This window comes from Kryptolebias marmoratus, linkage group LG7 (assembly GCF_001649575.2).
Source record: "Kryptolebias marmoratus isolate JLee-2015 linkage group LG7, ASM164957v2, whole genome shotgun sequence".
NCBI lineage: Eukaryota > Metazoa > Chordata > Actinopteri > Cyprinodontiformes > Rivulidae > Kryptolebias > Kryptolebias marmoratus.
In genome coordinates this window covers 22,417,446-22,429,363 of record NC_051436.1, presented here as the reverse complement: position 1 = coordinate 22,429,363, position 11,918 = coordinate 22,417,446, and the positions used below count along the sequence as shown (strand labels likewise).

At 41.0% G+C, this 11,918-nt stretch overlaps 2 protein-coding genes across 13 annotated transcripts in view; one reads left to right on the top strand and one right to left on the bottom strand.

Moving 5' to 3' along the window:
• hdac8 (histone deacetylase 8) overlaps positions 1-1,582 on the bottom strand; it is a 72,382-nt gene extending 70,800 nt beyond the window's left edge. For all 3 annotated transcript variants that reach the window (XM_037976587.1, XM_037976588.1, XM_037976586.1), the window contains exons 1-2: positions 1,375-1,582; positions 1,216-1,268 (exon numbers count right to left, since the gene is read on the bottom strand). In XM_037976587.1, the coding sequence (XP_037832515.1) occupies positions 1,216-1,268; positions 1,375-1,488 (167 nt within the window). In that variant the 5' untranslated portion in view covers positions 1,489-1,582. The remainder of the gene's footprint in view (positions 1-1,215; positions 1,269-1,374) is intronic.
• Positions 1,583-6,329: 4,747 nt separating this feature from the next.
• phka1a (phosphorylase kinase, alpha 1a (muscle)) overlaps positions 6,330-11,918 on the top strand; it is a 50,501-nt gene continuing 44,912 nt past the window's right edge. For 6 of the 10 annotated variants that reach the window (XR_003038427.2, XR_005233393.1, XR_003038426.2 and 3 more), the window contains exon 1: positions 6,330-6,624. Coding sequence is in view for 4 of the 10 variants with exons in the window: in XM_017440249.3 (XP_017295738.1) it covers positions 6,547-6,624 (78 nt within the window). In the remaining 6 variants the exon portion in view is untranslated. The remainder of the gene's footprint in view (positions 6,625-11,918) is intronic. The other 4 variants (XM_017440249.3, XM_017440248.3, XM_017440246.3 and 1 more) reach the window with 1 other exon arrangement.

Here is an 11,918-nt window from a genome sequence, read left to right as displayed (position 1 = left end):
TGCTGATTCGTCCAGGTGAGGGGTTCTCCCCGTTAGTCGTCTCATGGGATCTGCGGTGTGATACTTTTGTTTCGGCTTGGCGCCCTGAGCGATCCAGGGCGAGCTGCTTGGTGCGGGGTGTACGACCTCCCCGCTGATTTGAGGAAGAGTTGTTTCATTTCCACAGGTAGCGTTGATCTCAAAGTTCACCTCCAGCCGTTGAATCTTTATTTCTAAAAACTGAAGTCTTTGTAGAATACTGCTGATGTCCTTGGGATCGAACGGGGGCATTTTGCCCTAGTTCAACTTGGAGGTGAAGAAAAGTAAGGTAAAAATAAAAGTGAGAAAATCTCCCAGTCCTTAGGTTTGGAGTAATCCAGTAATGATGTCGATAATGTAAATATAATTATAAAAACTGTGACTTTAAAAATAATTCACAGGCAAAGTTATCAGTTATCAGTAAGGACGAGAGCGAGCAGGACAAGCTGTTCCTCCTCTAGTTGAAGCAGTTTCTGCGTGCTGACTAGACATGAAAAGCTAATGGTACATATCAATATTGTAAAAATGAAAGAAATTCTTGCCAAATTTTATGAACATTGTTTTATGGATTTTACTTAGATCTTGTGGTTTAGGAATTGGTCTATAATTATTGATATATCAATATAAGTGGATTTTTTTGTAAAAGAAATAAAAGAAGTCAGTTTGCAAAGAGCAGAAACCAATTTTGTCCTTTCTTCTTTTTCTAAGCAATAAAATACAGATTAGAAAAAGCGGACTCAAAAGAATAAGTCCAAGACTTAAGATTTCTGGGTGTAAATGTAAATTATACCCTAACTAAAGTACCAAAGCTAGATTCTGTATTTGAATGCTATTTTATGGTGTACTATTTGGATGTCGTAAAAATAAAAGAAAAACACCAGTAAAGGAGAAAAAAGTCATATGAGGTTCAAATAAACTCCTGGATCTACTAAAACTCTAAGAATAATTTCTCAGACTCAATCAATTAACAGTACTGACATTAATAGTAAGTCATTATTTCTTAGATCCATTTTTTCTGCAGAGAGAATAAAAGTTAGGACTTCATGTTTCATCAAAAGAAAGGATATTTGGTGAAAGTCTAGAACTAAGTTAAGCAAATTAACAACATTTACTCCTCAGTTCGGCTTAATGCACGAAACTACTGCTCTCTGATTATATATACTGTAAAGTTTCCAGACTAAAACACTAAAAGCTTACCTCATGTATTGAGGCAGTCCATAGGCTTCTATCAGTGAGTGAACCATACTCGCCTGGGGGAAAAAAAAAAAACATTAACAAACGTAGTTTACCCTTTAAGGTAACTAAATATAAACGTCTTCGATGAACAGGAACCCTAACACTTCTAATTCAACTTACTCGGTTTGGTACTTTGGATAAAGTATCACAAGTCTGGATGTACTCCGGGCTGTAAACGTAGGCAACCTTCCGTTTGCTATAGCACTCATCCTCACGGTTTCCTCTGATACTCATTTGACTTCAACAAAAACAAAAATATGAATATATTTGGAGTTGGTGCTAAAGGAAATAGATGCGAACAACTCCCTGGTCTCGAATGAGGTGTTACACCGTCAACATTCCCCCTCGACACTGAGTGAAATAACCGCTACTCTTAACCACGATGGGGAAAAAACGGAAAACAAAAGAGAATTTTAAAATAAACAAATGTGTACGTTAGAGAATGTTTTATTTTTGTTTAAATCGGGAAAAACGGGATATTGTTTATGAGAGAACTCCACAGTAAAATCAATGGTTCCTAACACGGAACAATTTTTCAACAGAAACCGACCAAAACAGTGATGCATTCTGGGATTTCTTGTAGGCTTTTTTCATAGCTACAGTAAAGACTTTACTTTAATGTATTTGTTTACCCTTGTTTTTGTTCAAGAAAGTATTTTTTATTGGACCCTTAGTTGATGAAGAAAAAATAGAAAAACCTATGAAAGAACAACTTTCCTGCACCAGCTTACTGTTCTTTTTTATTTTTAAATAAAAACTATTAACAATATTGTTAATAGTTTTTATTTAAAAATCTCTTTAAAATATATATAACCTATAGGTTAATATACAGTATACACTATATTGCTAAAAGTACTCACTCGTCTCTCTTCAAACACATGTGAACTTGAGTGGCATCCCATTCTTAATCCATAAGGTTTAAAATTATGTTGGCACACCCTTCAGCTTCAGCTCTTCTGGGAAAGGTTTCCACAATAAATAGGAGTGTTTATGGGAATTTTTGACCATTCTTCCTGAAGCACGTTTGTGAGGTCAGACACTGATGTTGGACAGAAAGCCTGGCTCACAGTCTCTGTTCTAATTAATCCCAAAAGTGTTTTATCGGGTTGAGGTACTCTGTGCAGGCCAGTCAAGTTCTTCCACGCCAAACTTGGTCATCCATGTATTTGTGGACCTTGCTTTGTGCACTGGTGCACAGCCATGTTGAAACAAGAGGTTACCCTCCCCAAACTGTTCCCATAAAGCTGGGAGCATGAAATTGTCTAAAATGTGTTGGTATGCTGAACCATTAAGATCCTTCATTAATCCTTTCACTGGAACTAACCAACCAAGCCCAATTCCAGACAAAACAACCCCCCACACCATAAGCCACCAAACTTTACACTTTGCACAATGCAGTCAGACTAGTACCGTTCTCCTGGCAGTGGCCAGACTCGTCCAGCGTATTGACAAACAGAGAAGCGTGATTCGTCACTCCAGAGAACACGTCTCCACTGCTCTAGAGCCCAGTGATGGTGTGCTTTACACCACTGCATCTGACACTTTGCATTACACTAGGTGATGTAAGCTGCTGTAAGATGCAGCTGCTTGGCCATAGAAACCCATTCCATTCATTGTTATGAATTGGAGTAATAAATAAACTGAAATGAATTGAATATATCCCTATATACTGTAGGTTATAAAGACTGACATTTTTTATAACATACTTGCAATAAATATATTTACCACACATAGGAGCTCTCTGGACAAACTGTGACAATTTTTGATCACAAAGTATTGAATAATGTACTCCGCATTTTAGTAGCCTGTATTACACTAATCACATTTGTATGTTCACCTGAGATGTAAATTAAAACAGAAATCTCACAGGACTGAGCAAAAATTACACAAGCAATAATAATGAACAGAATTTCTCTCCTAAGTGTGAAAACTACTGAAGACTATTTTATCCATGGGAATACTCATTGTGCTCCGAATGTACAGTTTAACATCCAAATGGAAGTAAGAATTTTATGACTGGAAAGGCAACTTGTTAGGGCAACAACTGAGAGTACTATTCAAAATGAGGGTTATGGCATAGACTGCTTCTACAAGATTAGATTGAACATGTTAAGAAAAATAACCATTAAAACAATCAAATAAATATTAGGTTTATAATTTAAAATAGTTGTTGTGGGCATTCCTTTACAGCTTTTTCATTTTCTTGTTTTTAAAAGAGCAGTCAATTCAAAACAAGAATTTACTGGGTTTTTTTTTTTTAAATCAATGTTATTTGTTTAGCTTGTTTTGATTTTTTTTAAATACAATCTTCCATATAAAACCTGTTTGATGTCATGTGAAGACTTTAGGTTTCTAGTGATAACATCCAGTTGGGCACATCTTGTAGCCTGTAGCCGAATATTTACCATCTAAAAGGAAAACAGGATTTATCATCTCACTCATGAGAAGCCAGTTTAATTTGTTCACCACTGTTGTGGTGGTTGTAAATAAATAAATAAATAAATAAGGAGGAAATAAGGAGGCGGCTGGTAAAACTCTAAACTTTATTACATGCATGCTATCAGGTCACAAGCTATTTTGTTCTTGGTGTCTCATCAATGGCGCAGCCCTTAACTTTGGTGCGGGGAGATCATGGGTCCGGGGTTCAAACTAACCTCAAGAGACATAGAAATGATGCCATGCCGGCTGGGACATTGCCAAGGTCTGCGTCAGATGTTGGGGAACCAGGACATTCCGATGAGAAATGGGCTACTGGAATAAGACATTCATGGGCAAGGGTAGAGAACTTAACATTATTGGAATACTACTACTATATGAGCAAGCCTAGAGAGGGGCTATATGGGAAGGATGTGGGAACCAGGGACATGCAGTCAGGGGAGGCACAAGAGGCAGAGCCTCACTTGTCATCATGACAAGAAAAAAAATGATAACATAAAATGAATATTAATATTTGTCCACTGATCTTTATGTATGACTAATTTTGAACATTTTTATAGTCAAAATTGCTGAAATTGCATATTTCCTGTTCAAATATGAGGGTGAAACGCGAGGTGCGGCAGCAACGAGCCTCACCTCACCTCTGAATGAGCAATCCATCACAAACTGGGTTGATACATGCAATTGGCCCATGCCTGTTGCCGTATCGCTGCATGTCGCCAATATAATGGTTTATATACCCTGATTTTCCACAGTCTGGCTAATGTCTTTAACCATTTACGTTTAATGTTTGTTAGTGACATATTTAGTTTTGCTGAGGGGACATAAAACCACGGTGAAAAGGCACAGGGTGAGGCAGGCAGTACTCTGCCGCACTGAAGGGGGGGCGTACGTGAGCCAACGGGAGCTTGTTGCTGCTGTCCTTTTATGCAGAGGCGAGTGTGAGAGTCACGTGCACTGCCGTGAGCCGTTAATTTTTGTGTTTTGCTCCGTTGGACTGCAAAAATGATAATTGTAAAGTTTTTTCTTATCTTTACGTACCTTTAATGCGTACCTTACGTGTGTGTGAGAGAGAGAGAGAGAGAGAGAGAGAGAGAGAGAGAGAGAGAGAGAGTGTGTGTGTGTGAAGAACGCTGATGAGATATGAAATAACCAGTAACCAATTGAATAAGCTACCCTTTTGGGTTTATATATTTGTAAATCTGTCTCTAAAGGAGTCAGTGCCTCACCAACCATGAACCTCACCGCACGTCACTGGTGGGAACTATGGAAACATAGATACCCAGCGTTCAAACTGACTCAGAAACTGCTTTGAACCCAGTGTTCCAATATTCAAGAGCGATCACACCTAGAGACTGATGAGGCACAGCAATGATGCTACGACAAGGGAAGCTAAAACGACAGGTCAGGGGGGGATATACCATCATTCTCACCATCTGAGTATAGGTACCAAGCCCCATTGATAAGCCCTGAGAAACTGAATATAAGTGCAGCTGACATGAGAATGAAGATTGTGACAAAGCTAAACACTGAGGTACTAATCATGGCAACACAAGAGCAATAGAGGCCAGGGTCTACCACACCAGACAGGACCCAAGATGCAGGCTGTGTAAAGATGCCCCTGAGACAGTCCAGCACATAGCAGAGGGATGTAAGATGCAGGCAGGCAAAACATACATGGAACGCAATAACCAAGTGGCTGAAATGGTGTACAAGAATATCTGTATCAAGTTTGGGCTCAAAGTCCCACAGTCAAAATCTGAGACTTCACCAAGGGTGGTGGAGAATGGCAGGGCAAAGATACTGTGGGACTTCCAGATACAGACTGACAAACAGGTGACGGCTAACCAACCGGACATTGTGGTGATTGACAAGATACAGAAGAAAGCAGTTGTGATAGATGTAGCAGTCCTAGCGACTAAAACATCAGGAAGAAGGAGCACGAGAAGCTTGAGAAATATCAAGGGCTGAAAGAGGAAATAGAGAAGTTGTGGAGAGTCAAGGCTTCAGTGGTGCCAGTGGTCCTCAAACTGGAAGAATGGCTCCAATAGATACCAGAAAAAAACCTTAGAGATCTCTGTCCAGAAGAGCACAGTCCTAGGAACATACTGCATAGAACCCTCAAGCTTGAAGGGAAATGGAACCACCCATGTTGAAATGAATGAAATAGAGAGAAAAGGATATACAAGCGGAAAAATGTTTTTCATTATTCCTAAAATATAAGGTTATGCTAGGCTTTCATAAAAAACGTATTTACTGGACTTTTTTAAAGCATTAAGTAATTTCAGGAGTATAGTTTGTGTTGGCGGACAATTTTTATATATATATATATATATATATAGCAAGCTGCCATAGTAGGTCCTGCTATTTCTAATGGAAAGTGTTACGGCTACAAAATTCATTTTGTCCGCCAACACAAACTATAATCCTGAAATTACTTAATGCCTTAAAAAAGTCCAGCAAATACGGTTTTTATGAAAGCCTAGCATAACCTTATATTTTCGGAATAATGAAAAACATTATTCCGCTTGTCACTTCTCATTGTCACTCATTAGTGAACACAACTGCTCTCAATGACCGTGCCACAACGGCGATACTGTGGGGGTACTTTATTCGGCATAACACCGGTGTAGTTGCTGCTTCCGGTGCCCGGCAGAGCGCGGCTTCAGGTTACTCTTCTCGCTGATCTCAGCTGCTGTTTTTAATCGCAGCCAGGCTGTTTCCCTCGTCTGACTGCAAACCAGCTTTCTTTCCGGCTTTTAGAAATTCAAAGAATCGAATCAGAAATTACTTTTCTGTCGACGATTTGAGGAGTTTTCCTCCTTCTCTTTGATGAGCTGACTGAAGTGAAACAACATGAGAAGTAGGAGCAACTCTGGCGTTAAACTGGACAACTATGCTCGGGTAGTGCAGCAAACTATCCTGCAGCACCAAGTGAGTGTTTAAAAGTGTTTTTATATTAGCTGTACATTACTTTGGTGACACCAAGCAGTTATAAGGACGTTTAGTAAACAAAAATAGTAGAGTCGTCATTTCTGCGGACGGTTCATACATAAAGAGTTCAAACTAAAACGTTTTGAAGCATGCAGTGTGTGAGGTAAAGTGACATTTCGCAAGACTGTGGTGCTCTCTGACAAGTCGCAGTCAAGTGTGTGTTTGTGTGTGCTTTTGTAAGGGAACTAAATCTCTATGACACTGTGAAGTGTAGCATTAAATTTATGTTAGCCAGTTGAATGCTGAAATCATGTTTTTTTGTGTGTGTTTTGACACTGAATGTGTCGAATGGTCATGTGAGTGTATTACAGTGGTTACAATATCAGATCAAATGGATAATGAAGTTGAAGCATGCACATTTCCGGTCCCATGTCAGTAGGGTGTGACACCCTCTTGGACCTGGAAAGAAGTGATTCAAGAAGAAGAAAAATCAGGGATATTCATTTGTCAGCCTGTCAATAAACAAGTATACAGAAGGCAGGGGTGGCCAATCCTGGTCCTGGAGGGCCACTATCCTGCATGTTGTACTTGTTTCCCTGCTTGAACACACCTGATTCAGTGGTTAAATGACCTCTTCATGTTCTGCAGAAGCCTGTTTATCACCCATTGATTCCAATCAGGTGTGTTGGAGCTGAGAAACAAGTAAAACATGCAGGATGGTGGCCCTGAGGACCAGGGTTGGCCACCCCTGGTTTAAGTAGTGTTTCTTAGAAGAAACAAACGGGTGATGTTTTAACAAGGCAATGAGTAAAATAGGTTACAAATATTGTGCAAGAAAAAAAAAGTGCAAAAACAAGATACACTTGTGCAATTTGAGGCAAGAAAGTGCAAAAGAACAACAGAACAGAGTCTTAGAACTATTGGATCCTCTCCGTCAGCAAGCCGGCCAGCATGCTGTGATAACTGGCCCTCAGGTTGGAGTACAGATTGGCGCTTGCTTTAAGTCGACATCTGACCTAATCCCACACGTGAATCTGGGGAAAAGTCAAGGGACCTGACTGACCACAAAAGGGCCTCAACACAATGCAGGCAGCTCATATGTGCATGCCATGTCTGGATGGGTGTTGTCTCAGAGGGGCAAGATATAGGATGTCCCTGACAGTGCTGTTCTGTCAACGTTCAATGAATTACTAGAGGAGACCTGAAGTCATACTTTGATGGCTCTCCATGCCATGATGTCAGGAATACACTGCCATGTCTTTCCACAATATTGGCAGGTTGGTTCTTTCTCCTCACTCAGAGATTGCCACAATGGTTATTCATAGTGAAGCAGAACCATCTCAGAGCATGACATGATGCCAATCGTCATCACTCCAAAATGGCCATCTCTGCTCTGGTATTAATGGCAGTACTCACGGGAGAACTTTATGACAGTTGTTTAGATGTGGTGTTGGATGACATGGGGTGATGTAAAGAGTTCAACACCCATGTCTGGTTGCCAAACACAGAGATATTATGGGGTTCTGTAATGCTTGGTGCACAGTGTGACCTTGGTGTGGTCTGTCTTGTTGGACTGGAACCTTTCTGACTTGTGTGGGTGTCCTGACTTACCCATTGGTTCCAACACTGAGCCACTGTGCCCACATGCCGGGCAGTTGCAACTATCATGTGTTTGTAATACTGTCTAACGTAGCGTCGGGGGGGGGGCGTTGAGAGGATGATGGGGGGCGCTGGCAGCAATATTTTCCAAAAGTGGGCGCTGATATTCTTTTGAGGGGCGTTTGCTTGAAGGTAAAGTTCACACCGAAGATTCACAACAATATCAGTTTAAACTTTGAACTACTTGCAAAAATATTGTGGCCTAAAACATTAAAACCGTTACAGAACTGCAACTGTATCGATGGTGTTTCTCTTCGGCACAGCTCCGTGCTGCCTTCAGGACAACAGGACATCAGAGTATTGTTTTTATAATTTGTCCCACATGGCAGTTACTTTGTAAACTCTAACAAAAGAATGCTCTTGTCAGTGGTATTACCCTTGGAATTATTTATTTCTCTTACATGGGTTAATTTCTCTGAAGGATACACCGTGAGCGCATTGTTATCGTAGTGGTTAAACATTTACAGGAGCAATATTCTGTTTTCCGACTTTCCCTGAAAGTGTCCAGCATCCAGACGCACATTAACTCTTTTCTGGACAAGATGCTTTGTTGACATGACTGCGGAACACAAACCGACAAACCAAAAAAATATTCTAAAACCAGAGACCAACGGCTTGATAAGTGGATCACAGCAGCTGCATCAGCCGGTGTAACACCGGATCGATGTTGGCTAACACCGCTGCTACTTTTCTCTGCAGCTTTATTTGTGTCGTTGTGAACTTTAAAGTCTTAACATAAGTCACAATCTTTTATTAGTCTTTGAATAAAAGCAGGGCTCTCAAGTTTCACGCATTGACCGTGAGACATGCATTTTGTGAAGCGCACACGCTCACACGCTCACACGCCACTTTTTGTATTTCTCACGCTAAAAGAAATACATTGGCGGCTACATGTGTGAAAGCACCAACTATTCTGCAGCGTTCCGTAAGCCCCGCCCACTTCCCCTAGCACTGACAGCTGTCAATCTCCCAGCAGAGAGGAGACCCGCTCCACTCTGTGTCCACAGTGGCACAAATCCAGAAGCATTTTCTGTATTTCCCAGCTGTCTGCACATGTGTAAATGATGTGGTCGATAACAGAGACACGTCACTGATCAGGGGCCCCTCCGCTCCTTCACCTCTCCTCCTGTCATGCTCCCCTCGAGCACGCGTGGGAGTGCGATTGTTTTCATTTGAATCGTGTTGTCATCTGATGACAGAGAGCTAAAGATGGAGAGGCAGAAAACTGAAGAGGCAGAAGGATAAAGATGAAAGAAAGCTTCTCAAAGTGGTTGAAAGACAGCAGGAAGTTCTGTCCGAGCATCAAGAAGAGGCCTGAAAATGTTCAGGTTACAACTGTTTACTGATCAGTATTTACAATAGAACACAGCATGACATGAAAAATAAAGGAAATTGTTAGTATTATTTTGTTGTTCAGACAGTAATCATTTGTTGAACTTGATGGTGAATCATAAAGCAGATAAATTACAGAAGTTGGGAGTTTAATTGTCTCCTCTGGGATATAACTCTACAGAGTTGTTCTGAATAATCTGATAAGTCTGATTAGATGAAGTGTCCAATCAGTAACTGATATCCAACAAGGATATCATTTAAAATTAAGATTTCATGTTTTTATATGTGGTTTGACTGATGTATTTTTTAAACCTCCTGAACACAAAGTTCATGTCACTAAGCTGTGAGGATGGAGGGAAAGAATCAGGACAGACAGGAAGGAGACAGGTCGGTCCAATATGAGCTGGAAGTGTAGGAACAGCCACTTAATACCAGGTGATTCATTTAAAAATGTTATTTATATTAAAAAAGTGCCTTAGCAAGATCTGTAATTTATTTAAAGCTATTAAATAATACTTGTTTGACCATATGACTTAGAGATGAACACAGAAGGAATGAGGGAGACAGACATGAGGTCGGTGTTCAGCTGCTGTAGAGGAGAGCAGAGAGGACATCAGGTAGGAATAATTCATCTAGTGAGGCCACAAAAACCTAGATGCCCAGGAGGGTTTGAATTTCTGCTGACCACCACTGTGTCAGTTTGGGAAAATTAGTGCAGGCAGACATGGCAAGACCAACACCACAGAGGAGAAAGTGGACAAGAGAGGTGAAGATGATGATGATGAGGGAGAGGAACAGAGAGGTGCAGAGGAGAGGGTTGGGCCTTACTCAGAAGATCCATCTGAATGGCCTTCACCACAGGAAGTGGGGGACTCATTCAGGCTGGTTGAGAATGACCCACAGAGATGTTCTGACGGGCCATACCCAAGATCAGGTATTATATTTTATAAGTCCATGAATAAAAAAAGATTTATTCACCTAAACAGGCAAAAAACGGGGGGGATAAGAGGCCTGGGTAATGGTTGGGGGGCGCTGGCCCAAGAACGGTTGAGAAACACTGGTCTAATACATCTGTGAGACATCCTCTGTCTGGTGACCTTCACTCATTGTTCTGACTGTTGGTGGGATGTTCCTGATAACATTGTAAGTCCACTCATTATGCCTGAAAGCGATTTTGCATGAGTCAGCTCTTTGCAAATCAGATCATTTACACACCCATTACTTGACACAGTAAAGGGGAGAAAAACTTAAACTAGTGTTTTCTCTGGAACTTTTTTTTCTACAAACTTGACTTCATTGATGTGATACACACCAAACAACTAAAAGCAAAAGGCAAACGTTTTAGTCTCTTATTTTCAGCTGTCATACTCCTAAGTTTGTCTTCTTATAAACATTAGAAACTTGAGATATGTAAGTGGATAAGGTCAGATTTTAAATCCATATAAAGTTCACCTGGGATCAAATCTGCTCTCTGAGAACGGAGTCATCTCACACCATTATTACACTTCATTAAAAATCAAAACACATTTGCATTTCTTCAGAGTGGTTTTTCGTTTTAGTAAAACAGTTCTTTTAACACGATCGCCTTAGTTACTCTCTTATAAAGGTCTAAAATGTCGACTTTCCAGCACTGTATTTGTGCAGCTTGACCACAAATCACCTTGTGTGAGCTCTTTTTGTGTCGGTAATGAAAGCTGCCTCGGTGCTGAAACAGCTGACTTCTGTGCTTTCTCAATGAGCTGTAATACAATGACACTGCTCTTCAGACAGCAGTTTCAGCAACACAAGATCTGCAAAGGAGGGTGAAAATGGGCTGGAGTTCAATTTTAAAAACTCCTTAAATTAAAAAAAAGGTGAGGTGGGTGCATGGGTAGTGTAGTCTTAGAGCACCAATAGAAAACAAATGTGTGGCTCAGTGGAGACTTAGGAGGCGATTTAAAAAAGAAAAAAAAGCCTATATGTATCTCACTGGGTTGCATCTAGTTGGAGAAACTAAAGTACATGTTTTCACTGTAAGCTTGGACTGACAATACATTTGCATCCATCCATCCATCCATCCATCCATCCATCCATCCATCCATCAATCATCCGGGGTCGGGTCGCGGGGGCAGCAGCCTAAGCAGGGAGACCCAGACTTCCCTCTCCCCAGCCACTTGGGCCAGCTGCTCCGGGGGAATCCCAAGGCGTTCCCAGGCCAGCCCAGAAACATAGTCCCTCCAGCGTGTCCTGGGTCTTCCTCTGGGCCTCCTCCTGGTGGGACGTGCCCAGAACACCTCACCAGGGAGGCGTCCAGTAGGCATCCT